The sequence below is a fragment of the Mus caroli genome, chromosome 2 (genome assembly GCF_900094665.2).
Source record: "Mus caroli chromosome 2, CAROLI_EIJ_v1.1, whole genome shotgun sequence".
Taxonomy (NCBI): domain Eukaryota; kingdom Metazoa; phylum Chordata; class Mammalia; order Rodentia; family Muridae; genus Mus; species Mus caroli.
The window spans coordinates 149,173,346-149,194,222 of NC_034571.1; the positions used below are offsets into that span (position 1 = coordinate 149,173,346).

Sequence of the window (20,877 nt, forward strand, 5' to 3'; positions counted from 1 at the left end):
CAGCATAGCTGCTTAGACAGTACTGCAGCCTGTGAGATGTGTGTGAATAGCATCACAATTTGTTAATATAGAATTCTAGAAAGATATTGCTTTATTTCCCAATAACATTTAGAGTTCTCCCCTAAAACAGTTGTTAAAGCTGTTTCCAGACAAACAGCATCACAAGCCTTCCCAAAGGCACCTCAGACTTAAGACTATAACTTGTTTGAATTACAGTCACTTATGTTTTTATTGCTGCATAAGCTCAGAGTTTAGATGCCAGACTCAGCTATGCTACAGAGCATTCTCTAGGCACAGAATCAGATACCTTCCAAAACAAATGTATTCCACATCTAAACAATGCTGTGACTTACCTTTCTCTATCCAGTCAGTACCTTTCCTCTTGAGTTCACTTGTATCCACATAATGTGATAAGAGCCCTGAACACAAGATAGCACTTTCAGACTTTTAGAGATTAGAAGCTTTCCATTTTTATCATTTAATAATGTAGGCAAATGGCAGAATTAGCCTTTTGAAAATAAGGCATATTCAGAGTAGTACATTCTAGTTCACACCTGTAATCCCAACACTTCGGAAGCTCAGACATGAGAATTGCCATGCGTTCAAATTCAGCTTAGGGTACACAGTGAAGCTGTCTCAAAAGCTAAGCAGACCCTTGACTGGTAACACACATTTTTTATCCGAACATCCATAGGGCAGAAGCGGGTAGGTGGATCTGTCAGTTCAAGGCAAGTCTGGTCTACAAATCATTTTCATGCTGGCCAGGGATACACAGTGAAAACTTGTTTCAAAAATGAAAGAAATGAAATGAAAAAGAACAAATGAAAGGAAGGAAGGAAGGAAGGAAGGAAGGAAGGAAGGAAGGAAGGAAGGAAGGAGATAAGGAAAGAGAGTGAGCTAGCAAGATGACTTAAAGGGTTAATGGGCTTGCCCATGAGCCCAACAACCTGAATTCAATTCTCAGAACCCACACAGTGAAAAAAGGGCTGATTCCCACAAGTTCTCTGACCACCATGTCACCAAAATGCCATGTTACTACATGTGTGCATACACACAGGCACGCACAAAATTTTTTTAAATAGTAAAATAATATTCCCAAGAGCCTTACAGTTATTGATTGATAATATGGTTCCTGCACAAGACTGGGCCCACAGATATTCTGTCACTAAGGACTTTGAGGCCCGGCACACCCTTGACATTTCTGGGCAGTTATAAAGGTTTCCGGGTAAGGGATCTGGGAATTCCTATACCTACTGTTAACCGTTGCTGCAAAGGGCAAAGTGAAGGGAGAAACATTTTCTCGGTGGGGCGGTCACTTGTAGGTTACCCAGGCTCCTGTAGATAATCCTTTACCCATACACCTAAAGTAACCCTACTTAAATTTCATTGAGTTACCAAAATACAAGGCATGAGAGTAGACAAGAGACCATTGCAAAGGAAGGAGATGAATGGGAGTCGGTGTGGATAGTAGAGGGTTATGGGGTGAATATGATTGTAATACAGTCTGTGTACCTAAAGAAAAGGATGGGGATGTTCAACCCCCGGGGGAAGGTAAGAATAAAGGTAGCTTGTACACATGAAAGGGTTTCTTTTACCTACAAACAAGACAGCAGTTCTTCTGATGGGAAGTTTTGGATCCTTGGAATACGTTAGTGTTTGGTCTAGGATGTCTATCTTCCCCTTGCTTTTTTCTCCCTAAGTTGATGGGAAAGAGCGCACAGAGCAACAAAGTAGCTGGTGAGTACAGCAGTGAATGCCACAGTGACTCTTCACCATGGCAGCAAGCCCTGCACAGCTAAGTTCTCAGGATCCCCACCTGCACCCCTGTCCATGACACCCTATGTCGTCACCCTGGCTCCTCCGCACCTGTCTGTCTTCTCAACTCCAAAGGCTACCTTTAGCTTTAACTTCCCGGTCAGCCCTGCTCCGAGGCTCTCTGTCTTGGCACAGACTATTTTCCACTTGGACTTTCTATTTTAGTTCTTTACAAGTTTTCAGTCCCCGTAAGAGTTTCCAAGCTCTAAACTGGGAGTTTTAAAACTGGATTGCTGTAGCCTGCTACACAAAGGATGTGTTTTGCTCTCTGGGTGAATGCGTACTCCTTTCAAGGGCCTTTTGGAAGGACAAGAACAGGAAAGGAGACAAGAATTTTTTCTCATAGAGGCTACAATTCGACATGGACAATTTGTACTTTTATCCACTGGGACACCAAATTTTTTGTTGAAAATTTTGTCATTAATGCATCAATTATGGGTAATGGCTGGAATTCTGAGACCTAATACCCAGGAAGAAGGCAGGCGAGGGCACTGTGATGTGCTTCCTAGCCCTATGAGCTTGATGAGAAGAGACTATATGGGGTTTTAAGTATGTGGAAGATTCCTAGAAATAGTCCCAGAGACCTCAGCATGGGATCCAGATGGTTCTACTATAATCAGTTTCTAGAAAACTATGCATGGACCTTCTAAAGCTACCCTGACTCAAGCCTGCCCCTGATATGAGCTATATAGGCTCTGCTGGGTTTTTGAGGAGAAGATGCTATCTGGGCCTCGGGGTTAGTGGCAGGTTGCCCTCTTCCTGTGTAAGGTCATACACTATGGCAGTCCTTGCGTAGGGCTTATCATGCTCTGAGAGAAAATACAACAATCCAGTTTATCAGGCAAAGTGCTAGAAACATAAAAACAACACATAATTATTTCCATTCAGCTCATATGGATTTTTTGTTTTTGTTTTTGTTTTTGTTTTTGAAACAAAGTCTCCCTGTATAGCTCTTGCTGGCCTAGAGTTTGCTGTGTAAGGTAGCTTGGCCATTAAGTTACAGAAGTGCACCTGCCTTTGCCTCCTGAGTGATGGAATTAAAGGTGTGTACTACCAAGCCTAGTTCAAATAAAGGTTTTCAACTAGATGTTGTCAGCCTGATCTTGTAGTTTCTGATACAACTAATGGTGCGTGCTAGTTTATCAGCCATTTTGTTATTACTGTTTTGAGTCAAGGTCTCACACTATAGCTCAACTTGCCTTCAAACTCATGCTGGGCTTCCTGCCTCAGCCTCCTGATGCTGCTATTTACAGGTATGTGAACCACACCTTGTACTACCAGGTATGTGGACCACACCTTATACTACCAGGTATGTGGGCTACACCTTGTACCACCAGCCTTTTGCATATATGAAGAAATATATATAGTAGTGAACTTGTTGGCTAGTGAAATGGCCCAATGGGTAAAAGTGCTTGCCTTACAAACCCGAGGATTCAAGTGTGATCCCTGGAACCCACAAAAGCCAGATATGTAATCCCAGCATTCCTAGAGTGAGCTGGAAGATAGAGACAAGAGACGCCCTGCCTCCCAAGGTGGAAGGCAAGAACTCACTCTTGAAAGTTGTTCACTGACCTCCACTTGCACACTGTGGCACACTCAGTGTGTGTGAAATACACAAAAAGAATTTTTAAAACTGTACTTGTGGGGCTGGTGAGATGGCTCAGTGGGTAAGAGCACCCGACTGCTCTTCCAAAGGTCAGGAGTTCAAATCCCAGCAACCACATGGTGGCTCACAACCATCCGTAACAAGATCTGACTCCCTCTTCTGGAGTGTCTGAAGACAGCTACAGTGTACTTACATATAATAAATAAATAAATCTTTAAAAAAAAAAAAACTGTACTTGTGACTAATTGAGGGCACTATAGGAAAAAGATCTACCTCTAAAGCAGTTCATGGGGAGTGACTCCCGCTGTGAGGGGGATGGGCAATGTTCCCTGTGTACCATGTGTCCCCACTAAAAGCTACCAGAAAAGCAAGCAAACAAACAAAGCCACTATTTCTCACATACAAAGAATTTGCAGACCCTTCTAACTTCATTTGGTTTGATGTATAAGGGGTCTTTACAGTATACTTCTTGGGGCAGCTTCCAATTCAGGAACCGGGCACAAAGAGTTAGGACTCGTCTACTCTCCTGTTGGGGAAAGAGTAGCATAGGTCAGTTTCAAACATGTTTTAACTGAGTAAATCTCCTCAGTAAAACTGACACCGAGGTCTAATGTGAAAGGCTGCTAATTTCAGAATTACTCTGGGTGAGATGAGGAAAGGGAACGAACAGGGATCCTGCCTTCCTCCTGAAGACGCCGAAGGAGCCATAAACCTGCAAGGTGTGAACAGGCTGTAGAAACCACTGGTCTCTGGAGAACCTACTCGATGTGGTGCCCAGGTAAGTTAAGTTATATAGCCCGTGCTCTAGGCAGGATTCCACTGAACAAGCGAGTCTCCTCTCTAGTCACTGCTATCAGAATGCCACCAAAACATTCAACACCTTATCTCAGGGCCACTAGATATTTGGGCCAAAAATATTCTTTTAAGGCCAGGTATGGTGGTGCATACCTTTAATAGCAACACTTAGAAAGCCAAGGCAAATGGGCAGATCTCTGAGTTAGAGGCCAGCCTGGTCTACACAGCCAGTTCAAGGTCATCTGGGGCTACATAGTGATCCCAGCATTCCTTGTTGCAAAACAAAAGCAACAACAAAAAACAAAGCCTTTGGGGATTGATGAGAATAAGAATTAGTTCAGCTCCTTTGTGTAGCACTTTGTAGCTGTGTAGCAAAATTCATGATACCCAGGTGTTCCACACTAGGTTTTTACTCCTTCAAGAAATTCTCACATGCATGCGTTAACGTGCTCTTTGCAGTACCATAATCATGAAAACTGAAAACTGTCTAAGTGTCCTGGAAGAGGAGAATGGGGCAAATTTTAGATTAAATGATGCAGTTACATATAACACTGACAATAAATGATCTACAGCTTTACAATAAAAATTTCATAAATACAATGTTAAGCAAATATGCTGAAAATTATAGAAATAGACAACATAAAGTTTAAGACATGAAAAAATAAACTGGATATAGTGGCACACAACTATAATCCCAGTTCTTGGAAGGCAAAGGCCAAACACCTGTACACACACACACACACATGCACCCCACAAGCAAGGCATTGATGGCACACAACTGTAAACCCAGTACTTGGGAGGCAGAGGCAGGACAATCAAGTCCATCCAGGATCAAATATTCAAGTCTACCCAGCCTTGGCTACATAGGGCCTTTGAGACCAGCTTGAACTACTAGCGACCCTATCCCCAAACAAACAAAAAGCACAAAAGAAAGGTGAGGGAAAGGAAAGAGAGGAGAAGAGGGAAAGGAAAGGAAGGAATTACTACAGCAATGATAAAAATTTAGGATGACAGGCTTTTGAGAACTTCTGGGAACAAGTGTGTAATGTGTTTGCTTCATTTCTTAGCACTGAGATAGCACTGGTTATATCCTAACCCAGTTTAACACCAGCTCTCCACTCAGACTCCCCTCTAAAGAACTTGACTTAGAAGTTGTTCAAGTTTGTAGGAAAATAAGCTCAGAGCCTTGGCAGCTCTGGACCTTTTCTGATTGCCAAGGGATGTCAGGTTGGGGTGAGATGAGGTAGCAATGCCTCCATGAACTTGTAAGCCACAAAGATATGCTTCCTGTCTTTGTTAGGGTTTTACTGCTGTGAACAGACACCATGACCTAGGCAACTCTTATAAGGATAATATTTAATTGGAGCTGGCTTACAGGTTCAGAGGTTCAGTCCATTATCATCAAAGCGGAAGCATGGCAGCATCGAGGCAGGCATGGTGCAGGAGGAGCTGAGAGTTCTACATCTTCATCTGAAGGCTGCTAGCAGAATACTGGCTTCCAGGAAGCTAGGATGAGGGTCTTAAACCCCTCCTAATAGTGTCACTCTCTGGCCAAGCACATACAAACCATCACACGTCCCCATCACCTGGTTGACAAAGTTTGAGCTATACTTTACTGGGGTCTGAAATGTTTCCTGGAACTCATGGTGTAGATAAAGCTGCCCTCGAACTCACAGAGATCCACCTGCCTCTAACTCCTGAGTGTGGGATTAAAGGCATATGCCACCACTGCTGGCTATTTGTAAACTTTTAAGTTTGACTTTCATTTTTGTGCAAGGGAGGAGGGCACAAAGAACAAGCTACAAAATATCACAGTATAGTGGACTGAGCAAGCTAATAGGTGTGTGTGTGTGTGTGTGTGTGTGTGTGTGTGTGTGTGTGTTACTGTCCTGGGAGTTGAATCTAGGATCTCATATGTGCTAGGTAAACACTCTACCCCTGGGCTATGTTTCCATCCTCTTCACTTTCTGTCTGTCTGTCTGTCCCTGTTTTGATCTCTCTATGTGTATTCTCAGGAATTAGCTCCTCTCTTTTCACATATGGGCTCCAGGAATCAAACTCAAGCTGTCGGGCAGGCGTGGCAGCAAGTTACATGTACCTCCTGCCAGCCCTACTTTGTTACTTTGAAACAAGATTTTTTTGTTTTGTTTTGTTTTGTTTTTTTTCAAGACAGGGTTTCTCTGTAGTCCTGGTTTTCCTGGAACTCACTCTGTAGATCTTACTAAATTGTCTGCACTGGTCTCGAACTTAAAATCCTTCTGTCTCGGCCTCATACGTAGCTGAGATTACAGATCTGTGCACTATGCCCAGTCTCAACAGACTTGTTGATATCAGACGGCTTACATGACAACCATAATTCTTACAGCAAAACTCTCAGAAGGCTTAGGAGAAATTAAGTCTCCAGATGATCCAGATAGGTTACTCTCTCTAACTTAATTCAAGCATGTTACAAGTCTCAAGGAACATGTTTGTCATTAACACTGAGGTTTTTTTTGAGTTGTGCGCTGTCTACTTCTGTGCTATACTACAAAGTGATAATACACAGGCCGCCACCCAAGATCATATTTTGCTACACAGAAATAAAGAATTTGATTTCCCACAGTTTATTCAAGGAAATAACTGAAATGTAGTTTTGTGCCAGAGGCCATAAGGAGCAAGAATATGACTATAAAGTCTGTGCCCTTAAAGATATAAACTCTTATTTTCAGGGCTGGATTTAAATTCAGAGTTATTCACGGCTAATGAGAAACTGACATTACCTTAGCTATTTCATCATTTTCATCCTGAGAAAACAGAAGTAGTGGGACTAAGCTCTCCAGCACTTGATCTTCCACGCTCTTCTTCTCTGTGTGTTTCACAGCCTTTATGGATGCTCCAAAAAGAGTCATGGAGAAACAGTGAACGTCCTGTCTCACCTAAGATGGAGGATTCACAGAGAAACAGCTCACTGACCTAGCTTATAAGAATCCCGGGGAGCCTGCACATCAACCTTAACAGGAAGCCATCTAGCTGCATGTAGTTGAGGGCAAGAAATGAAACCACAGAGGCAGGCAGCAAGACCCATGTTTGGTACCTTTGCTCTCTGATCTGTACAAGCAAGAAATGGAATTGTTCTGCCTGTGCCTGAAAAATCTTGTACCCAATACTGCTATTCACCACTCAGAGCTTATGCTCTGCTGCTGAAACCCAAAGCCCTGAACGTCTGCCATTGTGGTCTATGTGCTTCGGTTAAAAAATCTTTGTGATTTGGGACAAGGAAACTTGGGAGGCAGAGGCAGGTGGATTTCTTTTCCCTTCCTCTCTCCCTCCCTCCTCCCCTCCCTCCCTTCCTTTCTCTTTTCTCTTCTCCTCTTCTTTCCTTTCCTCCTCCTCCTTTCTCTCTTCCTCCTCTTGTTCCATGACCTATACAAAACGAATTCTTTCCCCTTCTACAAAGCGTGGTCTTGGTAAGTCTCTCAAGATTTTAGTTGTTTGTCTTTTAAGGCAGGGTTTCTCAGTGTAGCCATGTCTGTCCTGAACCAGGACAACCTTGAAATCAGAGATTCACACACACACACCCGCCGCCCCTGCTTCTCAAGCACTGGTATTAAAGTTGTGTGCCACCACCACCAGGCTATGTCTTAGGATTTTTTTTTAAGTCTGAAGAACAAAAAAACATTACTCCAGAAAAATAGAACATCACAGATATGGAAGGGGCTTGAGTGTGAAGATCTCAATGGCCTCTAAAAGCAAAAAAATTCTATCCTGTAAATAAAATAAAATGGCCTTAATATTGTCTCAATATCTACTTGCTGGCAGGCACCCGCCCTCTGGGGAAGAATCTTTTTCTTTCATTGTCTTACATCACCAAATAAGGAAAGCAGGGTCTTCATCATGGTAGCCAAGGTGGTGGAGTCTAGCATCTTGACAAGCTGCAGGAGAATCTCGATAGCCAACAAAATGATCCTCTCATCGGTCTCATGTAGGCTATTTAAGATGCATGGCAGCAGGCTTTTGATGTCTTCTCTCTGTGTTCAAAAGCAGCCATGACCTCCTGTCCTGGTTGCACACTATATAGTTCTAAATGGAGGGATTCCATCTGACTTAGGTAACTCTGGCTAGTCCAGGACAGAGAAGTGGTGGAGAGGTGGACTAGCCCTCTCGCTACTAGGGTCACACCTGATATGTAGAGGAGGAGGAGGAGGAGCTGTTGGGAAGTGCTTCACAGAGCAGAGGTGGGACTGGGTCCAGGAAGGCCAGGAATATACCCTTGGCTTTACTTTAAGGACAAGCTTTCCCAACACAAAAGACATGGGATGGCCAGCTCAGGACACAGTGAGCTCTCCAGCATGAAGGTATTCAAACTGGCTTGAGAACCCTTGATAGGAATTCAACACTTTTGACTAAAGATCTTTAAATATCCTTCCCAGCTGTGCTCCTACAAGGAAGCAGTCTTCAGATTTTAAAAATATGTAAGTCTGTGTGTATATATTTAAATAAATAGAATAACCAAATGTTCACACATACAACCAACGAGAGTTAGCATATACTAACATTTGTCATTTATGTTCCATATATGCATGTATATATATATAAAATAAAAACATTAGCTGGGCGTGGTGGCACACGCCTTTAATCCCAGCACTTGGGAGGCAGAGGCAGGTGGATTTCTGAGTTCGAGGCCAGCCTGGTCTACAGAGGGAGTACCAGGACAGCCAGGGCTATACAGAGAAACCCTGTCTCGAAAAACCAAAAAACCAAAACCAAACCAAACCAAACAAACCAAAACAAAACAAAACACATCTCATGTGACAAAAAGCCTCAGGGTTACTTCTGATTGAGCTTTCTGTTTTTTGAGCCAAAGTTTCTCTGTATCTCTGGCTGTCCTGGAACTCACTCTCTAGACCAGGCTGGCCTTGAACTCACTGAGATCCACCTGCCTTTGCCTCCTGAGTGGTGGGATGAAAGGTGTGTGCCACCACTGTCAGGCTGAGGCATAGTTTTCTAATGAGATATGTGGAAGATAAGCTTTCTTTCGTCATGAATGATAGTGAGCTCTGTCTTAGATGATAAATATCCTGGGAGTATCCAAATACGCCACAGGGCAGCATGGTGTATGGCATCACTGGGCAGCTAGATGGTCTCTGCTGTGTTCTTACAATAGGCATGCCTCCCCACCAAAATGCAAGTTTCAAAGCGTTATGCATATTTGTGACTTGGAATTCTGAAGTCAATCAATTTTTAATTATTTTACCCACATAACTCCTAGGTATAAAGTTAGAGCGGTACACGTGGATATACAGTGAAAAAAGTCCACCACATTCACCCCTGTTCAACACTCCCTAAGGTCCTCCTCCCCGAGCTTCCAGGGTATGTTCGGGGGTTTTTCTTTTATTGGCTAGGAAATAAAACCTGACCACTCCAGTTGTCAGGGGTCCTTTTACCATATCCCGGTGTCTGACAAGATTTCGCAGTCCCCTCAGTGCAAGGATCCTTAAGAGCTTACTCTCTTCATTCAGCCAGGCTTTCAGGCGGACAGTAGAGTATACCTTGGGCAGTCTCCTGGCCATCGGACTCTTCAGGAGCTGAAAGAACCCAAAAAGCCGCCCAAGAAATGACTGTGAGGCTCTTTTTCCCTGGAGGGAGATACCTTCCCAACAACTCTACATTTCCTTTGAAATCATCGAGCCACCGCACAGAGGTGAGGCTGGGGGCAGGAACACAAAGATTCTCCAAAGGATTGGATGGAGATGAAATATCTACTGTAAGCCCAGAGTGGTCCCAGCCTGACCCCAATGAATACAGCTTAGGAATGAGGGTCCACTGCTCTCTCGGCTTCCTGAATCCAGTATCCACAGGACTCTTACCTCCACAAAAAAGCCTGCAGATGTGAGTTTATGCTTGTCATTCCCTCGGTTAATCAAAGGGACCAGCAAGTACAAGATCTTATATGCAAAGAGCTGACTTCTTTCCATCAAGGCACTGTAAAACCCAGCAACGGAAACATCTCAGACAAGCTTCCACGCAGATGGGATTTCCCAGGGTGGGGCCCTCCAGAGGTTTTGTGTTGCTTCAAGTATTCAAGAGGCCATGGCAGGGCCAAGACTTTTGACATTATTTTCCTGGTTAATTTACAGATACTATGACTAGGCATGACGGCACATACCTTTAATCCCAACACCTGGGAGACAGAGGCAGGAGGATCACTATGAGTCTGAAGTTAGCCTGGTCTATAAAGAGAGCTCCAGACCAGAAACATAGTGAGACCTTGAATCAAAAAATTACAGATATTAGGCTAGAGTCTGCTGGGGCACGCCTTTAATCCCAGCATCGGGGAGTCAGAGGCAGGAGAGTCTCTGCATTCCAGGCCAGTCTGGTCTACAAAGGGAGTTACAGGACAGCCGGGGCTGTTACCCAGAGAAACCCTGTCTCAGAAAAAAAAAAAAAAAGTGGGGGGAGAGAAAAAGGAAAAAGATACAGATATTATATACTCTGTTATGGTTTTAGTTTCTGTGATTTTTTTTTTGAAGAAATGGGTAAAATGGTACTGCTTAGAGGAGGGGATGAGCATGTTAGAACAAGGAATTCTCACTTGGCAAGGAGGAACACTCCCTGAAGATGGCCTTCTCCCCTCAGAAGGGTCCATCCGCCGCTCTTTTCCATGATGCTGAATTCCTGCCAGCACAGGGTTCTGAGGAGGAGAGTCTTTGTAGCTTGTATGGCGAAGCTAAGGTGAGCAAACACAAGCATGGGTAGAGAGAATAGCCCTGCAGCTCAATGGAACGAGCCATGGCTTGCCTGGAATCCAGTCCTTTCTAGAGGTCTTAAAGATGCTTCACGTTCTAATAACTGGAAAGGCCCTCTACATAAATTCTCAGCCTAACGAAACCTAACCTCATTTTGTTTCTCAAGGAGATCTATAATTTAGGAACTGATTTGGGATACTAAATGAACACCCATTGCATTTTTTTAAAAAAATATTTTTTATTTTTATTTTATGTGTGAGTTGCCCTGCATTTCTATGCATCATATACATGCAGTACCCATGTAGGCCAGAAGACGGTGTTGGATCCCCTAGAACTGGAGTTATAGACAGTTGTGAGCTGTCCTGTAGGTGCTAGAAACTGACCCTGGGTCCTCCTCAAGAGTAGCCAGTGGCCTTAACCCCTAACCCAGCTATCTAGCCTGATCCACTGATTTAGATTTGGCACTGTTGGTAGAATGCTTGCCTAGCATGCTCTATGCTCTGAGGTTAAGCCTCATCACTGCAGAAACCCCCAGCATGTGGGTGGGAGCTAGGATGTCATCCTAACCTGCAAAGTGAGCTCAAGACTGGCTTGCAGGACATGAGCCCCTGTCTCAAAAAAAAGAACGAAGAAATGCAGTTTATACTTTCGCCATCAAATTTATCATCACAGCTTACAAATACTTTGTGAGTTGTTGTCCTATACATAGCTTCAGGAGTGTGTCAGAGCTGGAAGGGCTCTTGGAAGAAACTTGTTCCGATCTCTTCACTTACAGAAAGGGAAACTAAAGCCTAGAACAGTGAACTGGTCCAGTGTGTGCAACTAATTAGACTGATGGATGAGAACTACACCTGGACCTGCTGACACTTGGGCCTGGTCCTAAGTATAGGATCGTCCTAAGTCCATAGTAGAGCTCTTCCTCCCAAAATAGTTGTGTCTGCAAGCGCTAGACATGTCTACAAAGACCTTGCTGAGGAACTAAAAATATCTCCAAGGAACATCCAAGAAACAAGGAATTGTTTCACTGGATCAGTCCAGTTTGGGAGGCTGGTTTAGCAGTTTTGTCTCAACTTGCTCTATTAGGGAAGGACGGACTGGCAGAGTATCACACACTATCTGCCAAGTACCCAGATATTATGGTTCCACTTAACATTGGTTCCAAAACACAAAAAAAACAAAAAACAAAACAAAAAGTCCCTACCGGCAGTAAACAAAAGCCAGAGTGACTCCTAGTCTCTTGTCTTGAGGACTTCAGAACTATGCTCACTCACAGTTAGGACCATGACTATCCTTGAGACTACTACAGTGCCCAGGACTCAGTAAGCTTTCAGATCAATGAAATCACAACGGGCAATACCACAAAGGTGTAACCTCCGTTGGTACTTCCTGCTCTGCATACAGGCCACTTGGGATGCTGACATCAGACATGGTGAGGCCGATGCTGTGGTGAATCTGGATGAGCAGGGTCATCAAAAGCTGAGGAAAGAGTCGGAATGTGGCTGCTCGGAGTCTGTTCCCCATGAGCACCTCATAAAGGGCATCGGTCACCTGTGGCAGAAGAGGCACGGGGAAGGACTGAGTGTCTGGTGGTCCTAACCCTTGCTCTGCCCCACAGCTACCCACTTGCAGTGGTAACTGCTACAGGGAATAGTAAAGTGGTTCTTAGGTGGCAGGCAATAACTCAAGAAGGGATTCATTTTTGTATCAATGTGTTACTAAAGTGCTCTGTGCAGTAAGACAAAGGCAAAGTCTTGCTCAAGGTGTGGCTACTGGAACGTTGCTCTGGCTGGAAAGGAGACTGTCAAGTCCCCCCACATCTCCTATACCACAGTCTGCACTGCGTGACTAAAACACACACGAATTTGTTTAACATCTAAAACTGCACTAATGTAACATTTTAGATTTTTTTTAATTTTTAATTTTGTTTATTTTATTTATTTTAATTGGATATTTATTTACATTTCAAATGTTATCCCCTTTCCTGGTTTCCCTCCCTCCCCCTGCTTCTATGAGGGTGTTCCTCCACCCACCCACCCACTCCCACCTTCCCGCCCTTGATTCCCCTACACTGGGGCATCTGCTACAGATGCAGCTGGAGTCATGTGTACTCCTTTGTTGATGGCTTAGTCCCTGGGAGTTCTAGGGGATCTGGTTGGTTGATATTGTGGTTCTTCCTATGGGGTTGCAAACCCCTTCAACTCCTTCAGTCCCTTCTCTAGCTCCTCTATTAGGGACCCCACGCTCAGTCCCAATGGTTGGCTGCTAACATCCGTCTCTGTATTTGTAAGGCTCTGGCAGGGGCTCTCAGGAGAAAGCCATATCAGGCTCCTTTCAGCATGCACTTCTTGGTAGTGTCTGGGTTTGATAACTGTATATGGGATGGATCCCCAGGTGGGACAGTCTCTGGATGGCCTTTCCTCTGGTCTCTGCTCGATACTTTATCTCCATATTTGCTCCTGTGAGTATTTTGTTCTCCTTCTAAGAAGGACCAAAGCATCTACACTTTGGTCTTCCTTCTTATTGAACTTCATATGATCTGTGAATTGTATCCTGGTTAATTGGAGCTTTTGGGCTAGTATCCACTTATCAGTGAGTTCATACCATGTGTTTTCTTTGGCGATTGGGTTACCTAACTCAGGATGATATTTTCTAGTTCTACCCATTTGCCTAAAAATTTCATGAATTCGTCGTTTTTAATAGCTGAGGAGTACTCCATTGTGTAAGAAAGAGGAGAAAGAGGAACACTCTTCCATTGCTGGTGGGAATACAAGCTGGTACAACCCCTCTGGAAATCAGTTTGGAGGTTCCTCAGAAAATTGGACATAGTACTACCTGAGGACCCAGCTATACCACTCCTGGGCATACACCCAGAAGATGCTCCAACATGTAATAAGGACACATGCTCCACTATGTCCACAGCAGCCTTATTTATAATAGCCAGAAGCTGGAAAGAACCCAGATGTCTCTCAACAGAGGAATGGATACAGAAAATGTGGTACATTTACACAATGGAGTACTACTCAGCTATTTTAGAATTTTTTAAAAGCATAAATTCATAAGAAAAGAGAATGAGAGTAGACGATAGCAAATTAGAAATGCTGGAAGAACTCTGGAAGCTTAAAATACTATGGCAGTAACTTGGACTAGACAAAGGAGAGCCGAAAAGTAGCAGGAGAGGAGATTAGGTGAGACGCCCAGCCTGCCAGAGGGCCAGATGTGGGTGGAATCCCCACCCTTGGAAAGTCAAAGTCACCTTCCTCATATGGGCACTGTGAGGCCAGCCTGAGTTACTTGAGACACTGCCTCAAAAAGTAAACAGTGTATAGACTGACAGGAAGCAGTCTCTGTGCACAGAGCGTATAGACTGACAGGAAGCAGTCTCTGTGCACAGAGCGTATAGACTGACAGGAAGCAGTCTCTGTGCACAGAGGCCAGGGGCTCCCAGCAACCCTCTGACCTCTCTGTACAGTTTTCTGAGAATATAAGACTGCTCTAAAAGAAAGGAGAGACTGCTTCTAAAAGGCCGACTGGGTGGGAAAACATATCAAGTGCACACAGGCACAGCTATTTCTAGAAACTTCATTAGTGTGATAGAACAGTTGTGAGCTAAGAATTTTGTCTATGTGTGAGTGTTAGGTTTTGTTGATTTTCATTTTGAAAAAAAAAATAAATAAAGTTGCCCAGACTGGTCTATAGCTCTTGGGCTCAGTGACCTTGCCTCAGCCTTCTTCGTCACTGGGATGGCAGGCACACAATAATGACTTGGTTTTTAATTTTTTTTTAATCAAGAGATTATGTAATAGAGACTATACATGACCTACAAATCCTAAAACATATATTGCCTACAACCCTAAAACATTCTTTTAGATAGAAAGCTTTAGGACCTCTAATTAAAAGGACCATTGATTTCTATTCTATATATCATTACATTAAAAAAAATTTTCGGGCTGGTGAGATGACTCAGTGGTTAAGATCATCGACTGCTCTTCCAAAGGTCCTGAGTTTAAATCCCAGCAACCACATGGTGGCTCACAACCATCTGTAGCGAAATCTGATGCTCTCTTCTGGAGTGTCTGAAGACAGCTACAGTGTACTTACATATAATAAATAAATAAATAAATAAATAAATAAATAAATAAATAAATAAATAAATGGGAAAAAATTTTCTTCACAAGTCTAGATTATGTTAGGTAAGTTTTAAAGGATAAAAGTAGGAATAGTTCACACTGTATTATACTGTACCATACTCCAGCTTCCTCCAGTTCAGAGCCAATGTAAAGATAGGTACACTCAGCCTTACAGATGAGTGCTAGGAACGAACTTTGAAAGACAGTGAAAATATCACCCTTTGGACAGGGTCAGTCATCCTCAGAGGGGAACACTCTGTGCTCACATGACAGGGCAGAGAAATGCTTACAGCAACAGCCACGTAGGCCATCTTCTCCTGGCTGGGCCCCTCGTGGCACTTCTGCAGCTTCCTCAGGAGCCTCCATAGGACCCAGGTCGTGTTAGACAGCTCTACCTCCAGGGATCTCCACAATTCAGCCAGATGCCTACAAATCCCAGAATAGCAAGCATCAAGAAAAGGGCTCATCCCGGGTCTCCCGTGACCACAACTTTCTTAGAGTCCGTTCGGAATCCAGCCTTTCTGTGAGAAAGGCTGCTCAGTTCTTCAGGTATCAGTGGACATAGCATCGGGCAGCGGAGTGGGAACTGCACTCTCCCTGCCTGGCACTGACCTACAGCCCGTCCTAAATGGGTCCTATGCAAGCTTACCAGCGTCTCTGCTTTCCCACTACATGGTGGGCTCCAGCCACCTTTCAACATTCACCTTGGCTGTACAAACCAAGCACTTTGACTACCCTAGAAGATCCTACCATTCTCTGAAGCCAGGGGCCTTTTCTCCAGCTCTCCCTTGACTATTATCTCCCTTCAAGAGAAGCCCCAGTGGCACCTCTGCTGACAGGCCTCCTGCTGCTTCTCCATGCTTCTCTCTAGAACTCCTTTAATGCTTAGATTTCCTCTTGTTACAGGATTCCTCAGTATTCCACACACTGGTCAGTGCTCTGTATGTGGCCCTCTGAAGGAAGGGGTCATGTCTGGATTCCTCAGAACCTTCACAGAAGGCATTCAAAGACACCCATCCAGTCTGTGGTCCTCATTTGTGAAAACACCAACTCCAAATAAACAAATACATAATAAGCCTCTGTGCAGACTTAGATTTTAAAGGAGCATGTAATTTCTCAAAAAAAATTTTACAAATTTAACATCACAGCAAGGTCAGGCTGAGAAAAATACTGGAACTTAGTCTCAGAAGGAAACTGTCTAGCAGCAACTTCAACGTAGGTCCTGAGAGTCAGAGAAACACTGTGAAGTAATGTGACCCAAGGTCTCATACGGTACTGGGTCGTATTGCTTTGTTACACCACCTCTATCTCTGTCTCTCTGTCTCTGTCTCTGACTCTCTCCTCCCCTCCTCTCCCCTCCCCTCTTCCCCTTTCCCCTCCCCTCCCCTCCTCTCCTCTCCCCACCATAACTAACACTTTGAAGAATCCAGTCCAGTGTCCTTTAGAATACTCTCCTTAGGTACCATTCTATATCTGGTACTCTGCTTTACAGATGTCTCATTAGCAACCACGTTTCACTGTACTTGGAGATGGGATGTAGAACCAGTGACACAGGAGCTGAGCAAGGTTCTGTTACCTGTCATACGGTACTGGATGGCATAAAAGGTGGCTGAGCACTATATCTGTGTACTTAGGTCTGGAGACAAACAGACTCACAGTACTTATGATCTGTTGCCGGACACAAGTCAGGGTGATTATCGACAGCCGAGCACAGATCACACCTACTATTTCTGGCACCTGAAAAGGAAAAAGTCATCACTAAGACCTTAATCCTGCAGGACATTATAGATTTTTTTCTTTTGGTAGCATCTTCTGAGAGGTGAGGGGATAGAAGACACACTATTTCTGAGTTTGTAAAGCTTAGAATGCTAAGGATTCAGTTCACTGATAAAGCACTTGCCCCGTGTGAATCGGGCTAGGGTCTCATCCTCAGCACTGGAGAAATGACAGTTAAAACTTTCCAATCATCTGCTGAGTGTGGTGGCAGTGTATGCCTTTGGTCCAGCAGTCAGGGGGCAGAGACAGGCAGATCTCTATGAATTCCAAGACAGCCTGAAGTACAAAGACAGTCAGGGCTATGTAGAGAGATGCTGTCTCAAAAGGTGGTGTATACGAATGTATGTATACAAAAGTATTTGAATGTGGTGGACCTGTAGTTCAGTTGCAGAATGCTTGCCTAGCATAAACAAGGACTTGGGTTTGATATTTAATTCTTAATGCTAGGGGCATGTGGGGGTGGAGGGTGGGATGGGGGATGGGGGACGAGGGGGTAGGAAAGGGAAAGAGGTGCTGGGTGTAGCAAGAAAGCTTGCTTGACATGCACAAAGTCCTGGGTTCATTCCAGCACCACAGAAAGAACAACAAAGGAAGAAATGAAAGATTTAGAAAGATATAAACAGAGGTGTCAGCAGTATCATGGAGAAATGGAGACAAGGGTTTTTCCTGATTTTTGGTCAATGATTATTTTATGTATGTATGTATGTATGTATGTATGTATGTATGTATGTACGTATGTATGTATTTAATGTATGAGTGATCTGCTCATATACATCTGTGGGTCAGAAGAGAGCATCAGATCCACTTATAGGTTGTAAGCCACCATGTGGTTACTGGGAATTGAACTCAGGACCTCTGGAAGAGTAGCCAGTGCTCTTAACCACTGAGCCATCTCTCCAGTTCCTACATAGTGATTTTTTTGAAAACAAAGCTAACAAAACTGTCATGTTATTGTGAAGAAGCCTTTACCCACCATTCTCTCAGCTCTTTCAGGAAGCAGAAGCCAGGACTTTGGTCTACTTCTCCCTCTGCTTGACTGTCATCCCGGCACAAAATGACTGTCATTACCATCGGGTGCCAGAAACTAGCCGAAAGATGATTTGTGGTTGCAATTCTAGCCAAAGAAACATGAAGGGGAACCTACTGGGGGCTTGAGGGAAAGATTTCCTGTCCTCAATAAAGCATCATCCTTCTGGGTTGTCTTCTCTGTCTGCTCATGAAGTCTCAGCTGTGCCTGCCTTATGACCTCATGAACAGGAAAGGTAAAAAGATGGGAACCAGCCAGGCAGTGGTGGCACACACCTTTAATCCCAGCACTTGGGAGGCAGAGGCAGGCGGATTTCTGAGTTTGAGGCCAACCTGGTCTATAGAGTGAGTTGTAGGACAGCCAGGGCTACACAGAGAAACCCTGTGTCTGTGGGAAAAAAAGAATGGGAATCATGGTCCTGGCTGTCACTGTCAGTCAGGGAGCCCAGCATAGAAAATGCTCTGTGTCCAGATTTCCTATACATATTTAAGGATGTGTATTTACTGTAATATTTAATACAGTTGAATCACTATAGGGAGAATATGTTTATTTATTATATTAGTTAATTAACATATTATATATTACTTATTATATTAATTAATCAAAGCTTCTCTCAGTTGACCTTTCTGGCCACTGAAGGCTCCAGACCCATCCAGGAGCCCTCTGACATTCTCTGACATTCTCTGACAGACATTCTCTGGTCCAGTGTTCCTGTTCTACCTTTGCTATTTTCTTTCTTCTTCTTCTTCTTCTTCTTCTTCTTCTTCTTCTTCTTCTTCTTCTTCTTCTTCTTCTTCTTCTTCTTCTTCTTCTTCTTCTTCTTCTTCTNTCTTCTTCTTCTTCTTCTTCTTCTTCTTCTTCTTCTTCTTCTTCTTCTTCTTCTTCTTCTTCTTCTTCTTCTTCTTCTTCTTCTTCTTCTTCTTCCTCCTCCTCCTTCTTCCTCCTTCTTCCTCCTTCTTCCTCCTTCTTCCTCCTTCTTCCTCTTTCCTCCTCCTCCTCCTCCTCCTCCTCCTCCTTCTTCTTTTTGTTTGTTTTTTGGTTTTCGAGACAGGGTTTCTCTGTGTAGTCTTGGCTGTCCTGGAACTCACACTGTAGACCAGGCTGGCCTCAAACTCAGAAATTCGCCTGTCTCTGCCTCCCAAGTGCTGGGATTAAAGGTGTGCGCCACCATGCCCAGCTCTCTTTTGGTTTTTTAAGACAGGGTTTCATTGTGTAGCCTTGGCTGCCCTGGAACTCTCTTTGTAGACTAGGCTGGCCTCGAACTCAGAGATACCCTGCTTCACCTCTGAGGCTTAGATGTCCTTGCTATTTTCATAGCTTTTTTTTTTTAATGGGTTCTTATCATTTTAACATGGCCTTCCTTGTTGCTGGGATTGCTGCGGTGTTGGGCACTGAACCCCTTCACATCACTCTTAAGAAAATGATGGGGAGTGCAAAATGCCAGTGGCTACACAGTTAGCTCTTTCTGTATCTTTCTATGTTTAATTAAGATAGTCGATTCATTAAATGGTTTTTTGGGCAAAGTTTTGCTTAGTAGCCTGGCCCTGCCAGGAATCCACTACATAGCCCAAGGCAGCCTTACCCTTTGATCTTGTCTCAGTTTCCCAAGTGCAGGAATTTTAGGTGTACAACACCACACCCATGTCTGTCCTTTTTACTAAAAAGAATTATTATTGTTGTGTTTATGTAAGGGCAGCTGCTCACATGTCATGGCATGTATGTATGTATATATGTGTTGAAGGAAGATGAAATATTGTAACTTGTGAGTTGTTTAGGAGCCCACTGCCCCAGCCTGGGACTGAGAACAAAGCAGAACAGCCCCCAGGCATGCCAGGGCAGGGCTGTTGTTAAGGTATTCCTNAGAACATCTTGACTGTAAAGATGAAAAGGTATGCAAGGACCAGCAGGGCTATATTATCTAAGTCAACACCATCTGGCCAGAACCTCCCCTCTGTCTATTGCCCCTTGACTCCGGGTAAAGTCATACATCAACTGGTTGCTATGTGAACAAAGATAAGCCCCCAGCCCACAGGAACAAAGTCCTGATCTTTGTAATCTTTCTGTTAATGTTTGAATAAGCCAATAGTGCGTCGCTGTGCTGAATTCCACACCCCTAGGCCCCTTACCCCATAAAACCCCCCAGCTTTCAAGCCTCGTGGCCGACATCCGTTATCTCCTGTGTGGGATGCATGTCGGTCCGGAGTTCCGTAATTAAACGTCCTCATGTAATTACATCAAGAGATGGTCCTTCGTGATTTTTTGGGTGCACACCGAATCGGGAATTGGGTGGGGGGTTCCCCATTAGATCTAACAGTGTATGTATATATGGAGGTCAGAGGACAGTGCTGTCCTTTTTTTCTACCATGAGATCTGGGGATTGAACTCAGGTCATCAGGCTTGGGCGGCCTGATTTAGATGATTTATCATTTTAGATGATAAATTTAATGATTTATTTCCTTTGTCGTATTTAGGCAAGTTCTTTTGATGTTGGGAAAAGCTGCCATCACAAACCCAGAAAGTGGCTCTTGGCTTTTACCTTCTCAAACCGAGCCTCTGCACTCTTCACCAAGGTTGTCAGCAACTCTCCTGCTGTCTGCTGGATACAGGGATGCGGCAGATTTTTCAGGCTGTCCAATATCGTCATGATAAACTGGCCGAGCTCCCGAGAGTCAAGGAAAACTTCAAAGACCTGAAAGGATTTAGGAAAAATGAACTTTCAAGATGTATGTGTGGTATGGACTAGGAGTATAACTCAGTTTGCCTAGTGTTTGAAATTTCTCTAGGCTCCGCCCAACCTAAAAAAAAAAAAAAGAAAGGAAAAGAAAAGAAGAGAAAGGAAAAGAAGAGAAGAGAAGAGAAGAAAAAGGAAGAGAAGAGAAGAGAAGAGAAGAAAAGAAAAGGAAGAGAAGAGAGAAGAGAAGAGAGAAGAGAAGAGAGAAGAGAAGAGAGAAGAGAAGAGAGAAGAGAAGAGAGAAGAGAAGAGAGAAGAGAAGAGAGAAGAGAAGA

The 20,877-nt window shown here is 43.8% G+C and overlaps 1 protein-coding gene across 6 annotated transcripts in view; it reads right to left on the reverse strand.

Annotated features, from left to right (window-relative positions):
- Positions 1-20,877, reverse strand: part of Mroh8 (maestro heat like repeat family member 8) — a 73,917-nt gene that overhangs the window by 4,726 nt on the left and 48,314 nt on the right. For 2 of the 6 annotated variants that reach the window (XM_021156950.1, XM_021156956.1), the window contains 12 exons: positions 20,408-20,560; positions 16,645-16,805; positions 15,359-15,494; positions 12,299-12,489; positions 10,788-10,922; positions 10,063-10,177; positions 9,640-9,780; positions 8,059-8,223; positions 6,976-7,131; positions 3,825-3,947; positions 1,596-1,695; positions 354-419 (listed from right to left, as the gene is read on the reverse strand). In XM_021156950.1, the coding sequence (XP_021012609.1) occupies positions 354-419; positions 1,596-1,695; positions 3,825-3,947; positions 6,976-7,131; positions 8,059-8,223; positions 9,640-9,780; positions 10,063-10,177; positions 10,788-10,922; positions 12,299-12,489; positions 15,359-15,494; positions 16,645-16,805; positions 20,408-20,560 (1,642 nt within the window). Of the gene's footprint in view, positions 1-353; positions 420-1,595; positions 1,696-3,820; positions 3,948-6,975; positions 7,132-8,058; positions 8,224-9,639; positions 9,781-10,062; positions 10,178-10,787; positions 10,923-12,298; positions 12,490-15,358; positions 15,495-16,644; positions 16,806-20,407; positions 20,561-20,877 lie in introns of all 6 variants that reach the window. The other 4 variants (XM_021156953.1, XM_021156952.1, XM_021156951.1 and 1 more) reach the window with 4 other exon arrangements.